This window comes from Plectropomus leopardus, chromosome 14 (genome assembly GCF_008729295.1).
Source record: "Plectropomus leopardus isolate mb chromosome 14, YSFRI_Pleo_2.0, whole genome shotgun sequence".
NCBI lineage: Eukaryota > Metazoa > Chordata > Actinopteri > Perciformes > Serranidae > Plectropomus > Plectropomus leopardus.
Window position 1 is genome coordinate 9830202 of NC_056476.1, and position 27284 is coordinate 9857485.

The 27284-nt window shown below is 38.6% G+C and overlaps 1 protein-coding gene and 1 pseudogene across 1 annotated transcript; both read right to left on the reverse strand.

The window, feature by feature from the left end:
- The window catches only part of LOC121953261, a 42523-nt pseudogene extending 19897 nt beyond the window's left edge, over positions 1-22626 (reverse strand).
- slc1a8b (solute carrier family 1 member 8b) lies at positions 4427-16518 on the reverse strand. The gene is made up of 11 exons (XM_042500243.1): positions 16354-16518; positions 14012-14091; positions 13590-13805; positions 9284-9326; positions 8951-9164; positions 8010-8109; positions 6709-6942; positions 6354-6548; positions 6116-6250; positions 5862-6009; positions 4427-5084 (listed from the first exon to the last, which is right to left on the reverse strand). Exons 1-11 carry the CDS (start codon positions 16516-16518, stop codon positions 4938-4940), a joined length of 1677 nt encoding a protein of 558 aa, XP_042356177.1. The 3' UTR covers positions 4427-4937.
- Positions 22627-27284: the final 4658 nt, after the last annotated feature.

The following is a 27284-nucleotide window of genomic DNA, read 5'->3' on the forward strand; positions in this document are numbered from 1 at the left end:
ATGGACCAATATTTTCTGTTAGAGAAAAGACTAACCTGTACACAGACACTTGAAAGTGATTGTCATGAAGACATTTCATGAAGCACCTTTTTTGAAGACGGTTGGATATTTTGAACCACTAAAGAGTAACATAATTGGCAAGTTGAAGCTGTACTTTGGCGCTTGAGAACGGTTGTTTAAACAGTTATGAGTTGAATTTTAGGCTTGTTTATCGACACCCGACTCAGTAAATCTGCTTGTTTTTTAATTTCCCAGCTGTGATGAGGGCAATTTACACCCAGATTAAATATTCCGGCTTGTGTGTTATCTAACATAAAGCCAGAATTATTGTATTTAATATTTGAACAACTTGAATATTTCAGCTTTTAGACCCGCACCTAATGCTCTGATCTGTGTTGAATTTGTAAGGAGTGAGGCTTTGTTCGCTTGCCTAGTGAGACACTCATATCATCCGCTTTGAAAAGATCATTGGCATATCACAGCTCATTTTTTGATAGTGATAACGTTGGTAGATTGTCTTGTCCTTAAAGATTTTTGAAAGGTGGAGCATTACATTTGGTGTCACAAATACCAAATGATGACTGCGAACGATACCTGCTCACACTGTTTAGGATTCGCTTTTAAAACCATTTCCCCCGATAATAACCCCTCCGATGCTTCATTACATGCCTCTTTAGTCTGTGCCCCATCTGAAATGAGTATTTCCATTACAAGCTTAAGATTTCGGTCTTAAAAGTGCTTTTTTCATGTTATTTTTGTGTCACAATCCTTAACTTGTGCAATATTTCGTGACTTGCTTAAAGCAGGTAATAGAGAATTGTTCGTCTTGGATCTTTTTTTATAATTTACTTTTTCTACTGACGTTTTATGTTACTGCATAGTTTTCTCAGCAGTCTAGTTGGAATTGCATGTATAATGCAAGTGAATTTGTTTTAGGGGCAGTCAGATTAAACTGCATTCCGCCTTAATTTATAACTGGGAATGGTGTTTTACATCAAGAGGAGGCGCAAATATTTATTTGACAGTGTATGCGGTCATACTTGTTACTTATTGGAGTGTTTTAAATGAATTGTTTTGTTTTCTTGGTTTTAAAGGACACTAAGTTGAAGTCCATTAAATGTCTTCTAACATTGGATCATTTCAATAAAAACATGGTGGCTTTTCAGAGTTGAAAGAATGAAAGTCTCTTCAGAAGCTTATTGTGAATTTGGTGAAAGATACATTTGGCAAATGCCAAATGTACTAACATGCATGCACAGTTAGACTTTTATTTAAATGCTTTGTGTTTTACCCAAGTTAGCATTGTGTCTTTAATTCCTATTTTACTCAGCATGCCAACAAGTTAACAAAAAACAGGAACACATTGTGCTGAGTTGGAAATGAATTTTTTTGCTGAGCTGCCACTGTGGCTGGTGAATTCCAAAATCTATCAGCCACCAGTGTTCTTCTTTTTTTGGCTGGTGAGTGAAGCAAATTTAGCAGTCACTTGCATATTTTAGCAGTGTGTGGCTGGTGGCAGGTGCTGATGTAATGTCAAATGGCCCTCAGCTGACCACATGATGTAGGCCCAGTTATTACCTTATGAGACCACATGGGGGAGCTGTGCATATTTTCTTCTGCATCGTATTCACTGTAAGTGACACCACACCCTGTCTGACTGTGTGGTTACTTGATATAGTAAAGATGAGAACTGCCTTCACCTAAATAGAATATAAAAATGCTATTTTAGGCATGTTTTCCGTTATTCAGGTTATCATTAACATTGCCCTGACCAAAGGTTAGATTTAGATTTATAGGCTTAATAACAGAGACGAAAGGGGAAAAAAATAAAATAAACATACATAAAAATAAACCATCCAGGAGAGTTCAAAACTCATTCAAATTTCATAGATCAATAAATAGAGCAATTTCATGTTACAGGATTACAAGTTAGCAGGTGAGACAAATACACAAAAAAAGTTTTTCTGTATGCTATACATTTAATCCATTTCTCTCATCTTTCTTCACATATATGTATTTGGTTCCTAATTCTCATAGGGATCTTTTCCATTTCATATATTATAAATTTCATATATTCATCCTTCCATTTATGATTTTTTAAATTGTCATTTTTAACCAATTTCTTGTTATTTGTTTAATTATTGTTACCTTTATCACTAAAAACAAATCTGAATCCTAATCTTTAATTTCCTCGAGTATTTTCCCTTGAAGTAAACACAGTGGGTTTTTATTTAAAAAAAAACAAAACAAAAAGGGGCCAAAGATTCTAGTAATTTCTTTTAATTGAATTTTCACACAAACTATATCTATATTATGTCCCTCTTGAGTTTCCGTACTGCAGGAAAAAAAAAAGTTGGGGGTAACTTCCAGTCTCTCTGGGGCTCGTGCATGTGTGGGAGTTATGTTTAAGGAAAATAAAGGGGCAGCAGTTGGTGTTGGAGCTGTCACACCGTCTTCCGTCCCGTTTGTTGTTTTATTAGTTATCCAGTTAGGCGACAGGACGCTCGGTTACATCGGTGGTGAGGTGAGGGCTTTTCCGCGGACGAGCGGAGCCGTTAGCCGTGCTATTGTTTTTAGCTTAGCTGCCTCAGTATAGCTAGCTGGCTAACTCCGCATGGTCACAGCTATGATGCAAACATATGGCGCGGAGATGAGGAGCCTTTTAAACCTGACACAGAGATGCCTGACAGTCACTCACCTGGCAGGGACTCTAACCTGCCTTTTCCCTTCAGAGGCGACAGGAGCCAGAGTTTCCTCAGCCGGGTGAAGCAGCTGGAGGCGGCGAAGACTGCAGCTGTGATCCGGTAAGTCTGGTCTTACTCCCCTGAAGTCAAGAGAGACACACTTATTCCACTGGAAGCACGTGGATAATTATACACGACACTAAGCAGCTGTCATAACATGTAGACTTAACTAACTCAGGAGAACATTTTGTGTTGCTAGGCAACAACTATCACTTTCCTTCCTGCAGTTGCAGAACTATTTGTGTTGGTGGAGGCAAAAAAATCATTAGATGATCAAACAAATCATAATCTGTCGTCGCATACTATTAACTATCAAATGACGCTTGATGAACTGATGTATAAAAAAATAAAACATTTGAGGTCCTGCTGTTCATCACCACGGCTGTGACTCTGTAGTAACGAGGCCACAGGCAGAGGACCAAAAACCATCACAGTCCTGAGGATATACAGTACAACATCATGACCTTGAGTGTGTTATTGCTTAAATACTTAAGACAAGCTTCACACCAATGTATATGTGTACAAGTATATGGCAAACAACTGTTGAATATATATATATATATATATATATTTCCATTCTACATAATGTAAGGTTTGAGACATACGCTATAGAATGGCAGCTTGAATATATGGAATGAAAGTTTGAATATAAAAATAAGTCAGAATATATAGAATGGAAGTTGGAATATATAAAATGAAAGTCAGAATATGCAGAATGAAAGTTAAAAGATCTGTGATTAACCTTAAATATATATGGAATGAAAGTCTGAATATATAGAATGGCAGATTGCTTATACAGAACGAACCCTGAATATATGGAATGACAGTTGGATTATACAGTATGAGCGTGTGAAGGTATGTAATTAACTTTGAAAATGTGGAATGACAATCAGAATATGTAGAATAAAAGTTTGAATATATGGAACGAAAGTTTGAATATATGGAATGAAGGTCGAAATATATAGGATGCATGTATGGATAGTTGGAATATAAATAATGTATGAGTATTTGGAATGAACCTTGAATATATGGAATGATAGTCAGAATATTGAAAATGAAAGCTTGAAGATATGGGATGCACTTTGAATATATGGAATAAAAGTCAAAAAATGGAGAATGAAAGTTTGAATGAATGCAAAGGAGCTTGAATATATGGAAGAAATTCAAAACATAGAATGAAAGTTTGAATCTATGTAATGACAGTCAGAATATATGGAATAAAACTGTATACTTATTTATTAATTATGGTTTGAAGATGATCTTAAGTATGTTTACCGTTGGAACTAAAGAGCTAAATGGTCAAAATGTCCAGCTTTTTTCTACTTCAGAAAATTACTTGATATACTTCACAATCTGTCTACATAACCCCCAGTAAAAGTAGAAATACTGCCTTGGATACAGAGACCTCATTGACCTAACACATAACTGGTCATAATAAAGTTCTCAAACAGAATAATTAATTATTCTTTTCCGGAGTAAGTCTAACATAAACCACTTACTGACAGGAGTTTGAGTACAGCAGATTTTTTTATTAAAAAACATCAACACAAAATTCAAAGGATAGGTATAAAAAAAACACAAATGATCATCTAACAAGGCTAATATAAATAATTTTCATTAATGTTGCTTTAATATCTATTCATAAATATCTTGTCTAAGATAAAGGTTCACTTCAACAAAATTGTGCTTCTTGTCAGTTAGTTTTGTTTTCTTTCAAGTCTTTCAAGTTCTCAGAATTATTGTCAAAACTGAGATCATAGTAAGGCAACTCAAAACCATGATCAAACTTCATTAGGACAGGCCTACCGTGAATGTCTAACTTTCACCGCTGACTGATAAACGCTTATCTCTTTCTCTAATCTCTTATTTGCATTCAGAGTGTCTGTTTAACATTTAGGTTATACGTGAAACTTAATGCATCTCCACTCAGTCAAAACTGAAACGGAAATATGCAGTATATCAAGTAATGAAGGTTTTTTCTTTTCGGCTTGGCACAGGCAAAATCCATTTAAGCCGCTAAACCCTAACATCACAACATACTTAAACTTTGGTCTTATTTCCAGCTGAAACGTAGCAGGATTTTAACCAAACTGGATTTTTATTGGGCCTCAGATGATGGTCCCTTTTATCCAAGAGGTGAATCTATGTGCTGTAGAAGGCAGTTTCATTTGCTGTCCATCCAGTAAAGGTATCTCAGACTTGGCAGAGGCTGTAGCAGGTCATAGGCCTCTCCAGCACGTTGTCTCCATCCACTTCAAACACATAATCGCAGCGGTGTGCAATCAGAGGAGCATCAGACAACGCTACGCTCTGATTACCAAAGGAGATCACTGTGTCTCTCTGTAGGAAAGAAGTCAGAAACAGGACATTTAGTCAAGACAGCAAAATTACAAGAAAAATATGTGAGTTTATTATAAAAAAATGCCCCCCATAATTAGCACCAGCATTTTATATTGCAACAATTCATAGTTTTAGCATGTGAATATTTTTTTACACAGGTCTCTGTGGGTGATTTGTTTTACCTCAGGGCCATCAAGATATTCTTTCCCAAGTACTTAGACTAAAACAGTACAACATCTTGCAACCATGTTGATGTTTAAAAGCCGCCCACATACAATCTAATGCACCAAAAAAATAATAAAAGATGATAAGAAATGGTATTTTTTCAGTAATGCATGGTTTTACAAATGTTGACAAAACCAGAATGACCAGAGTATATCATTAAGTCAAAACGAGGGGGTAGGAAAAAAAGACTTTTTCCCAGACTGCGAAAGTGACCTCTTTAAATCAGTCATGCCCCCCTGCGAAATGACTTGTTTTACTATCAGGGTTTGATCCATTTAGTCCGATAACATTTAAAAGTCTTGAAAAGCTGTATGATTAAACAATTTTATCCCCATGCAAGTTAGTGGAGGGCTTAACGGGAAATCAGCTACTTGACCAGCAAAGTCTCTAGTGCACTTGCTGTGTGGGCCCCTGATGCAGAGGATATTCTTAATTTCAAACCCAGGAACTTCAACCTTTTTGGCTTCATGCACCACTGAGCAACTTCCATAGAAATGAACGGGGACCTGCCTCCAAGGCTTTAACTTCAACAAATAAACATTGTCCTCTTACCCGATTGGGGCCACCTCCATTATTGGCAGCATTAGTGGTAGCATTTGCATCAGTGGCTGCTTTCTCAAAGTCCTTTTTGCATAAATGAGCCATAATCCCAGCAGCTAAGGCATCACCGAGAACATTGATCATTGTCCTGAATCGATCACTGAGAATCACAAGAGAAAAATAAATTACACAATGTCCCAACAGCCCCTACAAGACTACATATAATACTAATGAATATAAAATATAATAATTTTTGTGGGACTCACAGAACCCAATCGATAGCCACAATGAGCGAGATGTCAGCAGGTGGCAACCCCACAGAAGTTAGGACAATCACCATGGTAACCAGACCAGCTTGAGGTATCCCAGCTGCCCCAATGCTGGCTGCTGTTGCTGTTATACTGAAGAGACAAGAGCTGCGATGTTAGAGATGTAAAACAAACTTGTTTAAGGCAAAAAGAACTCATCATGTTGGAGGAAAACGAGCTTAATGTTTACTTTTACCTAATAGTGACCAGCTGGCCAAAGTCCAAGTCATACTCATTGACCTGAGCAATAAAGATCGCCGCCACTGCCTCATACAGGGCAGTCCCATCCATGTTGATGGTAGCTCCCACTGGCAGCACGAAGCGAGCAATCTGCCTGTTCACTCCGCAGTTCTCCAAGAGACACTTCATGGTGATGGGCAATGTGGCGGAGCTGCAGAGGAGAACGCGAGGAAGGGTCAAGTCAGGGTACTCAGTCAGCTTCAGTCCAAAATATGACTAAATCGTACTGGTAGCATGTTCTTAAAAAACGAATGATACATGACGCTGGGTTACATGTCCCAGAAATCTTTACAAAACGCTTCCCCTCTTACCTGGATGATGTGGCGAGTGCAATAACAAGAGCCTGCAGCAGCCCTCTGATATAGGGGAAGGGGTTTTTTCGCGTGAAGACGAAGTAGAAGAAAGGCAGCAGGATGAGGCCATGCACAAACAAACCGCACAGCACCGTGATGAAGTACATGCCCAGCTTCTCTCCTAGGTGGGCCGGGTCATGCATATCCAGGACTTTTCCTGCTACGAGGAAAACAATGCCGAAGGGGAAGTACCTGCATGGAGGAGTCAACGGGAGAGGAGAGAATTCTTTAATGACATCTCAAGATGATGACACTTCGCATTTAATCATTGGATGAGCGTAAACAACACCTTTAAACCTTCATGCATTGATGAATCACTGAACAGGTCTACTGGGCATGGGCCAAGGGACCCAAAGTATAAGGTTAAGTCCCTGGAGATTCAAAATGACCACAAATAGATGCAAAGTAACTGCAGAAAGTCACAAAACAACTACAGAAAGGGCAGAACAACTACAAAGAGACACAGCATGGCCAAAAAAGACAATAAATTACCTCAAGGAGACACAAAATACTTTCAAAGAGACCCAAAAATGCAAAAATCTGTATCATGATTATAAAGACGTGCAAAACAATGACACAAAAAGAGGCATAACGACTGTAAAGTGTTTGTGTCTTGCTCCGATGAGGCCTTTTTCATGTCTGTGTCCAGGGGCTCATTGTCTCATAATCCGCCCATGACCTTATGAAAACATTGTGGTGTAAGTCTCTTCCTGACCTTGACAGTGCCCCTGTGCTCAAAGCCAGGTACACAAATAAAGGTTTTCTAGTTAGGTGTGGAAGAACTTGACTGGGTTGACCTCAACCCCCGCCAGCACCTTTGGGATTAATTGGATCGCAGACTATGTGCCTTTTCTGGCCTTATCCTCCAGCATCAGTGGCCAGCCTCGCTAATGCTCTAGGGGCTGAATAGAAGAAAATCCCTGCAGGCAGCAGGCAGTGTGTTGGCTGTTACAGCAGCATATTAATGCCTTCTGAATGAGATGTTCAAAAATCACATGTGGGTGTCCATAAACTTTTGGCCACATGGTATATGCTTCTCTGTCTTTGGTGTTGCTTATTCAGCACTAACTTTGCTGCCTTCACACAAATGTAATCCAGGAGTGGACTCATTAGCTTTTTGCAGAAGCAGTCTGAACACTTGACTCTAATCTGAGTTGCTGTGTGAGATCTATTTTTAGATTTAATCCGACTGCCGCGTAAAGTGTGTGTTGTTGTCTGTCTTTTTTTGGATGTATGTGTGTGACAAAGTGTAATCTTACCACATCGCAGCGTTAATGATCTTCATGACGCACTCGTTGATGCACTGGCACACGTTGACCAGCGGTGCTCCACGTTCTCCCATCTTCCCCAGCAGCAGACCTGAGAACAGGTGTACAGTCACATGTGAGTTTGAAGTTATGGCACCACTGTCTTACAAGGCACCCCTGATGAAGGGTTTGTAATGACTTATGGCTTGAAGATCAGATAAAGGCCATTAATAAGAGAAACTTTTTCCAGGTTGCAAAAAGTTCCTTTGGAAAACCCATGCCCGAGAACATGCAGACTCCACATGAATGTAAGCATTTGCAATGTTATAAGTTAGCATTGCAAATTCCTTGCAAACTTATTATTTGTCATCATATGAAAAAATTTGGAAGGCATCATAGTTGCACTGAGCTGAAATTTGAATAGTTGCATTTACAGTTTAGGGAAATAAATATTTTAGGAATTATGCATGACTGATATTTTTTAAATGAATATTTTTAAATAATCTCAGTCGCAGTACTCTAAAGTACCTTAGTGGTACGAGTACCCCCATTTAAAAAACACTGGACTACACTACCTAAAGCACATTAAACCCCACCATGACCAGATGCAGCAGTGAAATGCTGCATGCACTTCAATGCACCAAAAACAATCTAATAATATTAAATATTATACCAGTTCCAGGGGCCACTTTTCTGCACAATAATCACATTTACTTTTGGATTTTTTAGCGTATTTTGCTTAAGAAAAGAACGAATACTTGTAAAATAATAAGCTTATATCTACAAAAAACTTGAAATCAGTTCGGAAGTAAGGTGGATTTTTCCACAAGTTGTTATTGCTTGTAACTTAGAATGCCTTCATACTGACCTTAGAAATCATAAGGATTAGACTTAAAATTAATAAAAGTTTAAAGATGTTTTCTGTGATATGTAATGAGCACTGACTGTCTTACCCATGGTGGCCGAGAAGATGACGATCCCCAGTACGTTCATGCCCTTGCTGGTGCTCGGGATGATTTTATACTTGATGTCGGGAGCAGGGGTGATCTCCAGGAACACCGGGTGGCCTAGCCGAGGGTTGTGGTAGTCGGGCATGACGTACACATAGTTGGCCTGAGAGTCTTTGACATCAGAGTTCTGTACTATAGGTACCAGATCTGTTCGGTACTGGAGTGGGATGAAAGAGAACCACAGAGGTTTGTTATTGTGTTATATGTGTATGTGTTAAAGATTTTGTTTTTAGCTTGTAAAATCCATTGGAGTTTTTCCTCTGTTTGTCTGCTCACCTGCTGAAAAGTTGCTTCAATTAGATTTGACGGGATCATGTTCCTGTAAAAGACAATACACAGACAAATATATCAGATCACGTCTGTACCTAAATATACAGTTCAACCTTTTTTTTAAAAAAAAGAATCTGTATAACTCATTTTACAACAAAAAATTCAAATGAATCCAGTTGGGATATTTTCACTACTATTGTTCAGTGCATAAAAGAACTGAAGACTTTTGTGTATGTTTCTGTTTTGAAGGTCAAAGTCCATTCTTGATGTTGGATTCAGCTGTTTTAGTCCTGTACTTAAAGCACAAGTTTGAAGTACATACTTCTGGCCCTCTCAATTAAAGAGATAATTTTTACTTCATTGCATTTATTTGTAATGTCTGTTGTAGTTACTTTACAAATAAAAAGTTTACATGGAAAACAAATTGACCAGCCAACTAGAGCTACATTATCTCCATCATGTGCAGCTGCAACAGTAAAATGCTACTTATTAATGCACCAGTTATATTAGTTAATAAAATCAAATAGCATAACTCTCACAGTGAGCATTTTTCTGCAAGGACTACATTTAATTTTGATGCTTCACCTACTCTTTTTGTCTGGTATTAGCTTTGTATTTTACTTCATCCACCAAATGATATTTGGTATATTAATTACTCACCCCATGTTAAATTTGGGAAGATAACTAACTAACTTTGGTGAACCCAAACCAACCCTTTAATACACTAAAGTTACACAAACAAGCAAAGTGATTGAGACAGGTAGCTTAGCAGCTCAGGGAGGTGAAATTACTGCTATTGTCAAATCTGACGTTGAAGAGATTTAACTGCGGTTAAGCTCCCCGTCAGAAAGAGCCGTCTGTTTTGGGAGTACTGAGCATACAACTGGATAAGTTTTGATAGAGTTTTGTGAAACGTGCACCTTAATAGGCCCAGACACACTAAACCGACATTAAAGAACGAGCCCTGATGAAAACCTACTGTTGTGAAGCCTCACACCCCTTGTGTCTTGGACAAAATGTTGCACTTGAACACACCACAACGACTTCAGAAAACAACCAACTTGCACATAATTTTCTGCGCCTGCGTGAAAGAAAATAACTCCATACCAGCAGGCGGCGGTAGTCTGTCATCGCCACTCAAAAAGGAAAGATTGTCAAACCAGATTCAAGATGCTGGTGAACCACTTACCAGATTACGAAACAACCAGATGTGGAAGAGCAAAACATATTTATGGTGCGCCAGTGAAATAATTACACAAACCACCAGAGAACATTTCTGCTAAAGCACTCAGCGATTACAAAACATAATCTTACATAATTTAACAAGTTTGTTTTTCTTTGTTTCTCTTCTCGTGTGCTGAGCTGAACTGTCAATCAGAGTGATTTCACTAACTGACAGGCTCCACCGCAAATTCAACATGCTGACGAAAAGCAGGCAACAAGGTCTGAATAGTGGCAGCAGTTTGGGACACAGTGCAAAAACCAGCACAATAGACACTCACCAAAGACCCGACACTGTTGACATCTGAGTTGATGTGTCAGGGCCTTTGACTTTAATTCATCAACACTTTTCTCCACTTTTTGGATTCATCGCTCACCGAAAAGGCATGCAAGAAAAACAAAGATTTCGTCACGAATTTAGGGTAACATGGGGTGAGTAACTGATATACAAATGGTCATTTGTGGGGTTAATAGTAGTCTGACCTCTCTTCCAATCATTTTGAACTAGTTTACACACGACACAAGTAAAGCAACAAAAATAAATGCCAACAAAAACGCCAGGAACACGTGTTCACACAGCACGGAGACATCTTCACGCATTGCTGTGAGACAGCCAGCATCGTGTATTAGGACTTTGCGCGTCAATGACACTGAACTCAGACCGCAAGCTCGTGTTACAGCGACAGATACAAACCAGCCACAGCTCACTAAAATAATCAGGGTTAAGAAGATGGTATTAGTGGACCTCTGACATGAATGGCCCTCCAGTAAGCCTGAACACACACACACCAGACTGTAGCCTCCGTTACACAGCGTAACATTGCACAATGAGCTTCTTAGAAAGTGCAGGATTAACAGATCACAATTAAGTGTCTCCCTATTCTTAGCCTTCCTGCTGTGTAGGTCTGACACTGCAACTATTGCACAATTTTCCTTTTACTCTGTGTTAACACTGTAACATTACAGGCAAAAGGTTATAGGTTGAGATTCTGATTGTTTTTATCAGTAGTGGAATGTAACTAAGTACATTTACTCAAGTACAGTCCTGAAGTATAAATTAGAGGTTCTTTGACTTTATTTGAATTATTTACTTCACAACATTTCAGAGGAAATATTGTACCTTTACTTCTCTAAATTAATCTGACATCTTAAATTACAAATTACTTTACAAATGAAGATTTTGATCAAGTAATTTTGTAATGACCCCAACGTGTCTTTTCAGATTTAGTCAATTAAAAAATTTAAGGTGGCACAGATGCTAACTTTTAAGTTAAAACAAATTGTTTCTTTCTGTGGGTCCTTGTACTTTTAATACTTTAATTACAGTTTTCTGATTGTACTTACTTTTACTCAAGTATCATTTTCAATACAGGAGTATTTTCACAGTGTACTTAAATAAATTAATTGCATACTTCCTCTGCTACTGGTTTTTTATTATGTGAAATAATTGTCTGAAATCTGCTGCAATTTTAATGTGTTTTCTCATTTTGTTGGAGATCAATAAATGTTAGAGGAAATGACATTTTACAAGCTTTACTTGCTGAGAATGTCATGATTTCTGACTCGCTGTGATAGTTATTATGTCAGCTCCCAGGTTTCAAACCAATCCCTTGAGATTAGGGAGCATCCTGTCACAGAGGAAGCACGCAGAGGTCACAATGTCTGAACTGGATCTGTACTGGATTTAATTGGTCTGCAAGGTTTTTCTTCAGCTGTTAAAGGGTATTACGCAGCAAATCCTCATAATAGAAAACTACACTAATGAGCTGGAGAGAGGAAATCTGGTGTTTGCAGAAAAGCCTGAGGGAGATTTTCTCCAACTTATGGAAGAAGTGAAGGTGGGCGCCACTTTTTCCAGTTCCAAAAATAGCAAAGTCCTCTTTATGTCTCTAACTTGGAACATGTAACAAATGGAGGGACATCTGTTTACCAGGAGAACCTGATTTGGTTGTTTAGAGTGCTGTCAAAGTCTCATGAACGACTCTCATGAAAGGTTAAGGAGGACGATCATTTTAACCAAGCCGACTGAAAGTAGTGGCAATCTTTAATTCTTTCTGTTTTTAGCAATGTCAGTCTGTAGGTGGGCCAGACTGAAATATCTTTTCATATATTTGATGGATTCCTATTAAATCTGGTATACATATTCTAACCATATCACCAGAATGAATGTTGGCATTTCACTTCTCTGCGAACCATGGACATGTTTTCAATTATTATGTTGCAAATATGCTGATACTTTACGCTTCTGTAAGTGTCAAAATCAGCTTATCAACATTACTAATTGGTCTAAAGTGGACTGATGATCATATAGTGCTTTAACTTTGCAGCATTGGCAGTGAAAGTAGACTAATTCTCTTTTTACCTCTAAGACCTCTAATTTTTGGATTTGAAATCCATAGCTGGCTTTGCTAGACTGAACGCTAACCACAGCTGTTGAGATTTGGTGAAGTTTAAATGAAAAGGTAGCAGGCTGTAGGTATCCATATATGTAGGTATCGCACACATTTTAGTTGACAAAATGTTTTTACATTTTGGTATTTGGTACATGAGCTGCGCACTTTTACAGTCTGAGGATGTAAGAATAACTGTAGAGACTGCAACAATGATGAATGAAAATGAAAATATAAAGAAACAAAAACAATATTCATTTCCATATATCAGTAATTTTTGTCAAAGCCACTGGCGAGGGGCAAACACTTTGGCTTTGGAGCCGCGGGTTGCCTACCTTTGCTTTAGAGCCACGAGCAGGTTAAAGTTTTTATCCAGTGATATATATTTACATTGACAATATTGATTGGTACCAAGTTTGTGTGGACATTCGTGGTTCCCAGATGATGAATCTTATTGATTCTGGTGATTCCCTCAACTTTTCCTCTGTTGTCACTGCAAGCATGTTAGCATGCTGATGTTAACTTTAAGCTCAAAGCCTCGCTGTGCCACCTCGCACAGCAGTGTGCCTGTAAGCTCTTGTTCGTTGTGGAAGGAAGATCAGATTGAACCATGTCAGAGGTTGGGTACAGAGCTGGTAGGGGCCCAGCATCCTTGCTCACTAGCAGTTATTGCGATAGCATTCATGTCCGTCGGTGTTTACCTGATGAGGTCCAGCAGGGCGTCAGCAGACGTCATTACAGGCCCCGAACTTGAATGGTGGCCGTCTTTCTCTGAGCCCGTCCCCGGGTGAATGATGAGCACCAGCACGATGCCGACGATGACAGCGATGAAGGTTGTCCACAGGTAGTAGGTGATGGTCAGGACTCCCAGCCGACCGCTTGCCCTCGTGTCCATGGCTGACAGGCCGGACATAAGACTGGAGGAGAAAACAGCAGGATTAACTCAGTTTTTAAATTAATCCCCAAACCAGATTTAAAGTCAACATTTTGTTTAAATGCAGCATTACACTTTTGAATTTTGAATGACTGTAACCAATGTAATATTACTGTTTCAAAACACTGCAGCTGTCTGCAATCGTATTTCACCTGAGTCTGGACCAACACAGGTAAGGACTTTTCTTACCTGGAGGTGATGAGAGGCAGAATTAACATCTTTAACATCCTCATCAGCAGTTCTCCAGGGAAGGAGAAGTAGATCTTAGCCTGTGTGAGAGATAAACACCTGAAGAAAACCTCGTTTGTAGGAAAGCAAGGACTTCTATCATATGTTAATACTGTTTTTAAGAAGTCACTGTCCGCATTCAGGGAAAACAGCTGCTTTACAAAGTCACACCGGCTGTGAACGTGTCTCTGTGGCAGTTTATCTATTTGTGTTTTACAGATTATGTCTTTGCCCAGAAGATTTAGGTGCTGTGTGTTTTATGGGCAGCTGCCAGCACACAAGGTTACACTGCTGAGCAAACTGGATACTAATCATTGATTCAGCCTCTGCCAAAACCCATAAGCTACCTGGTCCATTTAAAGCCTCTTACATCACAGTGGAGGAAATGTCAGGAGGACACTCAGCCTTCAAGTAGACATTTAAAGGTTTGTTATACAGGAATTGTTGGTTAGATCACTGTTTCCCAGCTAAGGGGTCCCAACCCCCACTAGGGATCATCAAAGCTTCATGGGGGGGTCATGAGGCTCTCATGATTTTTAAGCAGTCTATGAAAAAAAACTGTATATCATAAAAATATACAGTTGGCCTTTTTCGCAGGATTTCATTTATTTATGTGAAGAAAAATAATGACATAAAAAATAAGAGGAAAACTGATTTCTTGGGACGAAGCAGCCACGGGTGTGATTCTGGCCTCGATCTTTGCTGCATGTCCCTTTTCTCCCCCTTTCATACTATAACTGTCCTATTACAAATAAAGGCAAACAAGTCAAAAAATAAAAACAATAAACAAAACTGATTTGTAATGCTTATTCAGGAAATGATCTAGACAAAATCCATCCAAATCACTCGTTTTATAGAAACCTCCTGCAGTTATTGTTGTTCTTTAGTGTTATTGTTGTGCGTTAAACATGATATGGGAATTGTCATTAAGTTAGGGGTCGTCAGTTTATTCAGTTATAGAAAAAGGGTGGAACCACTAAGTTAGGCTGCTGCTGTAAACCGTATCGCCTGTGAGAGTAAATCCCAACCTCAGATTCGCATTGACCTTGGAACAAGCTTTTTCCACATAGCGTTTCATCTCTCTCCTTTTTTTTTTTTGCCTTTTTTCACCCCTGTGTCTGTGATTTCTGTAACCTCCTCCTGAAAGTGTGCTGCTTCTCCAAGGCCGCTATCTTTAAAAAAGTCCAAACTGCACAGGAGCATTTCTTAACAGAGCAAAATAGGAAGAAAATACAGGCAGTGGGCAGTCAAATAAATAAATACATTGCCATACACTTTTAGTGGTACATAAGAGATGAGTAAGAGGGATTACCAATATGTGACTCTATAGATTTTTTGTATTTTAATTTAACTAAAAGTCCTGCATGGTGTACCTTTAAACATCTCTAAGTGATTTGATGAATACTATAGAAAAACTTTGAGGGGGAAATTGCTCTTAAGATGAGAACAAAACACATTTAAAGATGCAGTGTTTAGAATTTAGGTACATATATTTGCAGAAATAGTATAAAATAGTCATAACTATAGTTTCATCAGTGTGAAAAATATATAAATATAAATATCACCTAAAAATAAAAATTGTTGTGTTTTTGTTATCTTACAATGAGTCGTTTCTATCTACATATGGAGCGGGTACTCTTTGACAGAGTTCACCATGTTTCTACAGTGGCCCAGAAAGGACAAACCAAACAATGTCTCTAGAAAGGGCTATCAGCATTTTTGCATTGTAGTTACACATGCTTGGCACACAGGAGAAGTTTCAGTTCTGTAGCCTCACCTCTAGATGCCATTAAATCCTACACATTGTACCTTTAAAAATAGGTTTTATTACTCAAGAAACATAAACCTGCTACTAGTAGAAACAAGCTGTGAACGACACTGACTGCCTTTTGAGTTGATGTGGTTAAGTTGTTTGCAGATATTTACACATTCAGCATTTTCACAGCACCAGTGAGTCAAGTTTGTAGTTAAACTTTGCTGTTTGGTGCTTAGCAGGTAGTGTACAGTGGACAGTAGCTGAAAACGATGGTACACCTTCCACATACATGTGCTCAGGTGATCCAGTGTTGATATAAAGATATTGATAAAAGCTATTTTTATTTATTTCTGCACTTCTTTTACCTTTTATTCTGTTTCTATCTGTTTACACTCTCACTATTACATAACTGGTTTTAACTGACAGTTGACTCGCACACAGTGTTAAAAATCACACCCCATTTTATCGAGGTATTGATATGTAAAAGATGACTGTAAGATCCGGAGTCAGTCACACTGTCTCCTAGTAAAAATCCATCCATTAATACCTGTGTGGAGAGGTTCAGCGTCCTGAGGACAAAACCAAGCACGCAGCCCGTCACTACAGCAAACACCGAGAGCGTCAGCAGGCCGTTCCTCTTGCAGTAGTCCCGCACGTATTCCATCACTTTCACCGTCCCCCTGCCCTTCAGCAACTTCTTAAACCCTTCCATAATGATTCAGGCTCGGCCCGTATCCCAGCAGGCCTCCCCTTCCCCCTGAGCGACTGCAGATCTTCCTGAGTGAATGAGGTAGATGAGTGTGTATCCCACCGGATCCGAGGCGGAGAATGGCCAGTGGATCTGATCAAATGTGGGTCCTGTGTCACACTGAGGAGCTCTTTCAGACTGAGAGAGAGGAAGCGTTGACGGACTGGTTCCTGGTAAAGCATTGCCTAAAAGGATTATCCCTATCCCATGCTATCAGAGGCTCCTCTCAGGCTCATTAAAGAGGCTCAGCACTGATTAGCTCCATTCATAGCTTATCATCGCTGGCCAGCTCCAAATCGTCCCATTCATAAAACAGGTGTTTGCACTTTGACCTCTGAGATTTGCAACAATCAACCAATTTGTGCCACCACACATGTTCTGCGTCCTCCCATCAATCATGTTCTGGATTCGTTAGATGACACAAAGACAAAATAATATAAAAAATAATTATGACTAAGAGAAATCATGAATTAAAAGCTTTTGTTATTGATTGAGTTTTAAACAGCTGTTGCTTCCTAAGGAATAATGGTTTCAGGATGTTTTAAGTGAAGGAGCTGCACCGTACAGGCATGATTAGCAGAGGGTCAGAGGTCAAAGGTAAGACACCGGCATCAGTCCTCTGTGTTCAGGACATACTATGACACTTGTCCTTTGATCTCACCATGACGCTGGGCTATGTTGTCTGTCGAGGGATCAGGTTGTGCACCAAGAGGCTTTAACGTCAGGACTTTGTGTTTTTAATGCCTCGTTGCCCCTGAGAAGCAGCTGCAAAGGAATTCAGAGGTGTTGGCGTGAACATAAATCCTGCAGGCTGATGAGGAGGATGTGTTTACACTCTGACTGACATGGTGTTGCTATAATTTCAGAAGAATGAAACCTCTTAAAGGTGGAATCAGCTGTATTCATATATAGCTAGTAGGAAAACGGACAAGAGAGCTGAAGTCATGGCATGCTATGGTTATTAGCCGCCCGAGTTGTGTCTATGTCTAATCTCACGTGTTGTTTGCAGGTCTTGTTAATTCTGTAGTCGACCTGCGTCTGCTGTCGTCACAGTGTCCATGCTGACTTAGGAACGGATCCAAAGATGACTCTCTCCACTGTCCAGCAATGTCTGCCCACGTCATTTGAAACCAATCCAATCACATGTAATCCTGGTCTTGGGGAATGCAGGCAGCAAGTTCAGCAACTGGTAGGAACACATGCAGTTACAAACATTTGCCTCTGTTTATTTGTGAACTTTGTTTTCCGGCTAGATTTTAATTACCAAGCGACAAACCCCAACATTGCTTTCAAAGTCCAGTGTGTAGGATTTAGGGGAATATAGATGCAGAAATTGGATACATAATGAGTAATAAAATAAGAAGCTTTGTGTTCTCATTACCTTAGAATGAGCTGTTTATATCGTCCACAGAGTCCTGAGCCATGTTGCACTGCCACATTTCTACAGTAGCCCAGAATGGACAGATACGATCTTAATTAGCACAGTTTCAAGGTGGACACCCGAGAATAACGTCACCAATTCAGTACCTGACCAAATGTTTCCCCCTCTGTTCCTGAGATATGGTGTTGAATAATGGCCAGAAAGGGTTTTTGCAGAACATTATGATGTCAAATTGAAGTTGACCTTTGACCAATTGGATATAAAATGTCATCATATGAACATTTTATCCAATGAGACATTTGTGTGAAAATTTGTCACAATCAGCAGATGAATTCTTGAGTTATGGCCAGAAACATGTTTTTTGAGGTCATGGTGACTTTGACCTTCAACCATTAAAAATCTGATCAGTTCATTGTTGAGTCCAAGTGAAAATTTGTGCTAAATTTGAAGAAATTCCTTCAAGGCACTTTTGAAATATCATTTTTGCAAGAATAGGATGCACATATAGACAGATGGACAACCTGAAAACATGATACAAAAGGAGAGCACATAAATAGTATGTGCTGGATTAGCGGCCCAACTGTGACAAGCCGATCAGCATTGGAAAAATTGTGACTTGGAACATGAAACTGCTTTATTCAGTGTTTTAACCAGTTTAAATCACCTGGTCCGTTTGTTTGAGACAAAATGAGACCTCTAAAGATGATTTGGAAGACAGAATTCTAATCAAGTTCGGCAGACAGGAGAGGTTTCAGTTGGTTGCAATCTGCAGTCCTCACCACTAGATGCCACTAAAGTCTACACATTTTACTCTGTTTCTGTGTTCAGTGGTCTGTGTCAGAGTCTCTTCCTCTTCAGCAGCTGCAGTCGGTTCCTGCTGTAACAGCTCAGAGTCTCTGCAGTCTGACTGAGGGAAGTTTTTGTACGACCAAAAATCACTGTGTGAACACATAAGCATCATTTATCTCATGTAGACTCTGACAGTAATAATCTGCTGCGTCTTCAGTCTGAACTCCACTGATGGTCAAAGTGAAGTCAGAGCTGCTTCCACTGCCACTAAACCGAGCTGGTGTTCCTGAATTTCTGATGTTCACATATCTTATCAGGAGCTTTGGAGGCTGTCCAGATTTCTGTTGATACCAGTGCAGATACTGATACCCGCTGGAACTGTGAACAACCTGGCTGGTTTGACAGGTGAGCTTGACAGTGGATCCTGGAGTAAATGTCACTACTGGAGGCTGAGTCACAGTCACCTGACCGCTGCATCCTGCAGACAAAAACAAATCCTTCATTTATCAGCAGAAATCAATGAGAGAAAAGGCAGCACATCATTGTTTGAAATGTTGCTGAGTGAATGAACCTGTAAAACAGCAGCAGGCCAGCGTCCAGATGAGGATGGTGATGAGAGTCATGGTGGTTGTGCTTTCTGCTGTGTTGACTGACAGATCTGAGTCCTGCAGTGTTGAAACTCACAGGACTATAAACCTTCTCAGCTCACTGGAGGATCAGCTGATCATGCAAAGCCTCCTCTCTATGGAAATGTTTTCTCTGCTCTCGACACACTGAAGGCAACGTGGGACACTAAATCAGGAGGAATTCTGCTTGGATTTACAACATCTATGATATTAATGAAGAGAAGAAAAATATTTGTGTTAGAAGTGCAGAATTGAGGATTTAAGGATCAGTTTGTGTCTGCTGTGGTTGGTATGATATGTCAGTTTGTCTGCCTTTTAATTTACTCATACAGGGTTTACTGTAGATAAAACACATATTTAAAGTTTGTTAAATTTAATAGTTCACTATTTATTATCATCAAAAATGAATCATTTTCATTCAACCATGTTATAAAGATAAGAAAACTGATAAAAACTGTGAAAAACTGATCTTTGTTACAAGGAGACTGTAATCGTCCTCATTGTCAGGTGTAAGAAAACTAAAAGAAAATGAAAAAAAAAACCCATAATTTTGAAATAGTTTCAACACATATTAAGAAATGCTTTGTAGATTCAAGCAAGTGTAATTTTTTTCTGTCTTGTTAAAAAACAGTCAGAGTTTTTTTCAGTGGATAGGTGCTTGTTCACAGTGCAGGAGGTTTTTGTACGGCCACTTAATGAGTTTGTATCACTGTGGAGACTTTTGGTGGAGGAACCAAACTCATCGTTGACTGTAAGTATCCAGAGATTTTTATTTTTTCTGCAACACATTGTTCAAATATAATTTTTATCAGGCAAAAAAATGAAACTTTGATTAAGTTCTTTGTTGTATTGTGATTTTTTTATTACTTTTATGAGGTGACGTTGGTGTGCAGTTTTGATAAGCAACTTGGCAGCAATCACCAACTATTATTTGTAAAGAAATTACTGTTTCTTTTAGTATTACACATAGTTCTTGTGGTTGCAAAATAATTTTTTTTCAAACCCATATTTTTTCTTATAATGTTTTTTATGATGTCATTCTTTGTCAAGTAAAAAAATGCTGAAACAATTTTGAGTCTCAAAAACATTGTGCTGTTAGATGTCTAAATCCACTGCTGTTAAAGTAAATGAAATATAGTGTGTTAAACTAATTCTGTTTATTTGTAACATTTTTAGATACGCTGCCGTTTGTGTTCACAGTTTCGTTAGTTTAAAAGAAGGACATATGAAACAGTCAGAGACAAAGTCTGCCAAAAACTGTTTACAGTTTAATACATTTTCTTTCCAAAAGAAAAGTAATCATGGAAATAAATTATTATTGTCACATTTCTAAAAACATCAATAAAATTTTTTTTAATAAATTCATTGTTGTTTATTCACTGTTAAACAAACATTTTGTTGCATGTTATTGTCTAATTTGTTAATATTTATGCTGAGCACCACTGTATAACATTTTACATGATTTTGAAAAGGCAAAATAACAGAAAAGAGTGTCCAAAGTTTAATTTGTTAACCCTTCATTTCCTCCCATGTCTCAGCTCCTCTCTGTCTGATCACAGTATCGTGCAGGGACGGCTGATCTCTCCACAGTCATGTTAACCTCTGTCACGCATCTTAACTGTCTCAGTGAACGTTTTGCTCCAGCTGTGTGTCCTACAGTAGATACTGAGGTTAATCTGCACCTCAAATATGTCTCTGCTGTCCCTCCAGCGGGCCCCATGGTCAGCCCCTCAGTCTCTCTGCTTCCCCCCCTCCTCTGAGCAGCTCTCTGGAGGCTCGGCCACGCTGGCCTGCCTGCTGACTGGCTACTCTCCTCAGGGAGCCGTGGTGAGCTGGGAGGTGGACGGCACAGAGGTGACAGAGGGCGTCCTGAGCAGCTCAGAGGAGGAGAAAGGTGCGGACGCTACAGCAGCAGCAGCACCCTGAGCCTGAGCCAGGAGCGCTGGATGTTAGGAGAGAAGTACTCCTGCAAGATCCTCCATCATGACCACAGCCAGACCCAGTCCCCTCCTCAGGAGCCAGTGTGAGGGCTAGAGGGGGCTGGCTGAAGCCCAGGACAGGAGCTGTGTGTGGGGGGAGCAGGAGGAGCACGCCTGCTGCTCTCCTCAGCCTGAGTTTGAATGTTTGTAGAGGAAACTAAAGCTTTGTGTGACAGAGAACAACACTGCTGTAAAGTGTTGGACAACAACAACTTAGAGAGTCGTGTGTGGAGCTCAGCAGCCAGATGTGAGTGCGCTTCATAACTGTCATGTTGATGACTGATGTTTCTGCTAATAAAGCTTTTGCTGATTAATAACTTCATAAAGTGTTTGGTCTTTTATCTTGTGAATAGTTGCACTCCAAAAAATTTAATGGTTTAATAACTTTGAAACGCTTTGAAATGATCATGTCAACATTGTCACCCCTTTTTCAAAACCACAAATAAACTTTGGGTGTTATAATGATACAAAAATGACCAAACACACATTGTTATCATGACAAAATATAATAACTCCCTGATATATCCAGTTTTTTATCTGGCAAAAAGAGCAAGAGTTGGGGCGCCTGGTGGCTCAGTGGATAGAGCGGCCCCCCCATGTGCAGAGGCTGTTCGTGCAAGCAGCCGCAGGCTCAAGTCCAGCCTTGGCCCTTTGTAAATAATGTAATAGGTGACATTGATTTACTACACTTTTAAAAATGATTAAGGAGTAAAATTACTGTTGGTCATCAGAACAAACTTGGTAATGAAGATGAAAAATGTGCATGGAATTATGCCATATAAACAGCTTTGATTTTGCACAACAAAAGATACAAAGCAACAGATTGAATGTTTTATTCCACATGTAAACTTTTTGAAAACCGAAAACAACATATTTGGATGTAAATGGCAATTCCAGTTTCTATCAGAAACTGTCAGTGATTACAATTGAAGTGTAAAATTTTGTAATTTAATGACATGTAACTAAGTTTACTCCCCAACACTGACAGCAAAATTGGTGTCTTTTGTTGAAAATCAGGATTATTTTCCAGAAAGAATCACCCCGAAAAAGTTTATTGAATATTTAAGTGTGAGTATGTAGTGTGTGCTTGCTGAGGTTACAGTCAGCTCTGTGTTCAGTGGTCTGTGTCAGAGTCTCTTCCTCTTCAGCAGCTGCAGTCGGTTCCTGCTGTAACAGCTCAGAGTCTCTGCAGTCTGACTGAGGGAGGTTTTTGTATGACCAAAAATCACTGTGTGCACGACCAAGCACTGTTGATTTCATCGTTATCTCTTACAGTAATAAACTGCTGCATCTTCAGCCTGAAATCCACTGATGGTCAAAGCAAGTTTGCTCCGTCTCCTCTGCCAGAGAATCGAGATGAAAACTCATTTGATTGGGAGTTTTAGCATTTTTCATGACTAGCTGGGAGGCTGTCCAGATTTTTGCTGATACCAGTGTAACTGTTAGCACCGCTGACCTGATTTAACATCTGGACTGTTTACAGGTCAGAGATGACAGTGGATCCAAGAGAAGATGTTTGGATGGAGGTTGAGTCACAGTCACCTGATTGCTGATCCTGAAAAATAGTAAAAAAAAAACAGTCTGTAAATTAACTTATTTTTTAAAATGTAGAGAAAAGTGTGTCATACCAATAACTACACTTTGTATGTGAATGCTGTAAGTGATCTAATTGTGCCCTCATTTTATGTTAAATCCCACCTTTGATGCAGCAAGCCAGTGTCCAGATGAGGATGGTGATGAGAGTCATGGTGGTTGTGCTTTCTGCTGTGTTGACTGACAGATCTGAGTCCTGCAGTGTTGAACTCACAGACTATAAACCTTTCAGCTCACTGGAGGATCAGCTGATCATGCAAAAATTTCGCTGAAAATTCACCAAAATGACAATTAAGAAAATGGACATTGGATAAAAAACTGTAATACTAAGTTTCCCCCACTTTTTTCCACAGTTGATTGAAATATTTGAACATAGCATTGACATGTATTGAGGCCTAATGTGTGTTTGACTCCATTTCATGTATTTATTTTTAATTTTTTATGGATATTGATGATGATATAAAGATTTTCAGGTTAATTTTTGCTACATGTGTGTTCAATGTTGTGTGAACGAGGTTTTTGTACTTAAACATGCATCAGTCACTGTATTATAAATTTAATGGACAGACTCCTTATAAACAAAAAAGTTGCTCTGATAAATAACTTTTATTACGTTTGCTTTTAACCTATGGACAGTTTCAAGATTTTAACCTTTAAGAGACATTCACTGAATGTATTCTCTGTGTTAACTGATTTAAAGATCATAGAAACGGTATTTTTGTTGATGTTTTGTGTAGCTGTATTTAAGTATTTTTAAGTATTCATAAAGAGACTGAATTAACTGACAAGAATATGAGTTTAAAACTATATATAGAAGAGCATCTGTGAGTTTGTTTCAGTTTTATTTAGATTCATTGTGGTTCTGCTTGATGACTCTGTGTGTTGTGTTCACTGGACCAGTTATCCTCATCACAGTCTCTTCACCAACCCTCTGCACCTGCAGCAGGCCGTTTTCACTTCAGGCAAACTGAGGGAGGTTTTTGTACGACTCTAAATCACTGTGTGATACACGTCACTGTGGGTAGCCCAGACAGTAATAATCTCCAACATCTTCAGCCTGAAAGCCACTGATGGTTAAAGTGTAGTCAGAACCAGATCTACTGCCGCTGAATCGAGACGGAGTTCCAGAGTTTAGAGTCGATGCATCATATATAAGAAGTTTGGGAGGCTGTCCAGGTTTCTGAAGGTACCAACTGAGATCATCACCAATATCTGAACTCCCCGTGGCGCTGATGGTCACAGTCCCTCCAACACTAACAGACTTGGATTTTTCAGCCTGAGTCAGAAAATTGTTTGCAGAAGACTCTGAAATGAGAAATGAAATGTGAACCTTAAAAAAAACTTTGTCGATGGAAAAACAAACCTTGAGAATCAGCATTTTAGGTTATAAAATCAAAGCCTAAATGTCTGATACATTTTCAGAGTCTCTCACCTCGACTCAGAAAAGCCAACATGACAGTCAGAGTTATTGGAAACATCATCCTGATGCAGTTTTCAGTGTGAGAGCATGAAAACAGTTCAGACTCTCTGTGACAGAAGAACTTAAAACTGTGAGGAGCAGTGATGCATTAAAATCATGCAAAATACATTTGCACACACACCTGTCCTTGTGAAACAGAGAGGGAGACATGAGGTGGAGTAAGTCGAGGCTTCATCTCCCTGAGGACTGATTAAGAACATGTAGAAACCTTTGACCCTCTGTTTTTCATCTCTGCTATTGCTGACTCTACAGTTTCCCAGAAACCTTTGTGCTCACAAATAGATGCAGGCTGCCCTCTGCTGGCTATTCAGGTTCACCACAAATCCATATTGACATAAAGTTTGATTATTCAATCCTGAGTCCTTTTCATGAATTAGGAAATGTCAATCAGTGAATCCAGGTGCTTCAGCTGTGATGTTGGAGAACTTTGAGGGCATCAAGGGTCAGATCGAAGCAACGGCCAAAGGCTTTTTTTAAATCTTCAAAAACCTGAAGTTTTCATGCAAGTTTATTTTTCTGGCTTTTAATTTGGACAATGCTATCCTTCCTGTTCAAGGCTCAGGATCCTGGATTGAGTGACATCCAGTGGTGAAGTTGCAGAACTGCATGTATGTCTTGAAGAACTTGGTTCTGGTCTGGTAAGGACTTCACAGCACTGTGTACCCATTTACAGGCAAACTTTCTTATTCTCCCAGGCTTATGGTTAGTTAATGTGTATTAGTGTGTGCACTCAGTTGAATACACTAGATTGTGTTGATGTTTTTGTGCTCTCTCTGTATCTGGTTTCCAACCTGGGGTCCCAGCCTTCACTAGGGATCGCCAGAGCTTCATGGGATGGCAAGGCCTTTTTGATTTTAAAGAGTAAACCCCAGCTTTTTCTTATATACAGTAGTAGTAGTTGTAAATGTTATATCTTGGTACCTTATTTGTGTAAAGAAAACTAAATCAATATGTTATTTTTTAAACTCTAGATTATTATTCAATCTCATAGAATACACAGCAAGACGTGAACAGAGCTATATTCACAGAGCCTTCTCTCTCTGCTAAACATTAGAAAAATACGCAGTTGAATTAAAAAAATAGCTAACAGAACAATGACCAAATGCCAGTAAGAAGAGAACACTGAAAGTTTAAAAAAAAACAAAAGAAAAGAAGCAAATGCTGAAGTAAAAAAGGAAGTAAAAATGCTCAAAATTCATCCAAATTGCCCATTTTACACAAATTGCATTCATGGTTTAAGTTAATTGTACAGCTTATCAGTTGTTCTGTATTGTTATTACTATGCATTGAAAAAAGTCACTGGCGTTGTTAGTTTTCTTCGTGGTAGAAAAGGGGTCCCTTAAGGAAAAAAAGTTGAGAACAACTGTGTTACTTTATTATATTGACATTAACGACTATTGCTTCGCTGTATTTGTTTTATATTTTTATGTTATTAGTGATTTTGTATTTTCTTCTGTCTGTTGTCTTTCAGTGTAAGGCAATCTGAGTTTATGTGTTATATAAATTATGCTATATAAATGAAATTGCCATTGCTGTTTACAGTAGGCAATATTTTGAGCATATTTGAATATTGACCATGGGATTTAGTTTTCTAGTGCTAAGTGACAGCTAAACTCTGTTGTACAAAATGATAACTATTAGCATGACACAACTGTATCCTAAATAGAGGTATTGAGTTGCCTTTTGTAAACCTCTGAGCATGTCATTAACTGAAAATCATGTTTATTAGAAAACACTTAAACAATCTAAGAAACATCAAGCAGATAAGATAAGGTTTTGTTATAAATTGCCAAGTTGTCCACAGCATAAACATAGACTGTATATAAAGATTATGCCATAAAACTTAAAATAAAAGCCTAGTCCCAATTAGATGCCCAGTCTCTACTTTTACTAGCTGAATGTGGCGGCAGATTTTGACAGGTAAAGGCTTGTCTCAATTAGAGGGCCGGCCTGATTGCCATGCTGTTCATTTTTATAAAAGTTCTTTGGATCTATAAAAATGGGTTGTTGGCTACCTGCTGGAGATAATGTTAGTTAGCTGCTTAGATCACGCATACAAATATAATATTATATATATTATATATTTAATATATATATTATAATATATAATAAATATTTAAACTTTTGACAGTATGGACATGCTATACACATTGTTAGCTTGGTAAGATTCTTTACATGTCAATCATTCAGTTGATTTAACTGACACCATGAGAACAAAGAAGATAGTATTATTGGCATAGTAAAAAAGAGGGATGTAAAAAAAAAAAAAAAAAAAAAAAAACAAAAAAAAAAAAAAAAAAAAAAAAAAAGTGAGATTTGTAGATGTAAAAAGCAAGGAAAAATGTCCAGTGAACTATATTCATAAGCATACATTTAAAATTATTTTACAGAATTATCATATTTTAAAGCATTCTTTTCTTTGCATTATTATTATTATTATTATTATTATCATCATTTATTTATTTAATTTATTTATTTATTTAACTTTCTCTCTCTCTTTTTTTGCTTGTTTGTTTGAAATTTTTTGGGCATTTTTTTTTTTTTTAACTTTTATTTTGCTAATTTTTTCTTATGTTGCTCATCAGCTTCTTCACATGTTTTTGGAAAAAAAAAATCCAATTTGGGTTTAATACATAAATTGATTGCATTTCCATCTTTGCTGAGCAAGTTTTGTGTGAAAGGAATTATAACCTCGTCCCATATACATGTCCCATATACCAAATATAAACTTGTTGTCTTCATTAATTGAAGTTTCATGGTATTTTATATACCGTCTACGAGCACAAGCCGTTGTTTTAATCACCTGTAGCTGTGGACGTTTCTCTCCGGAGCTCTGTGATTGGTCAGCGGCCGACTGTCAAACTCCTCCCCCCGCTGCCACC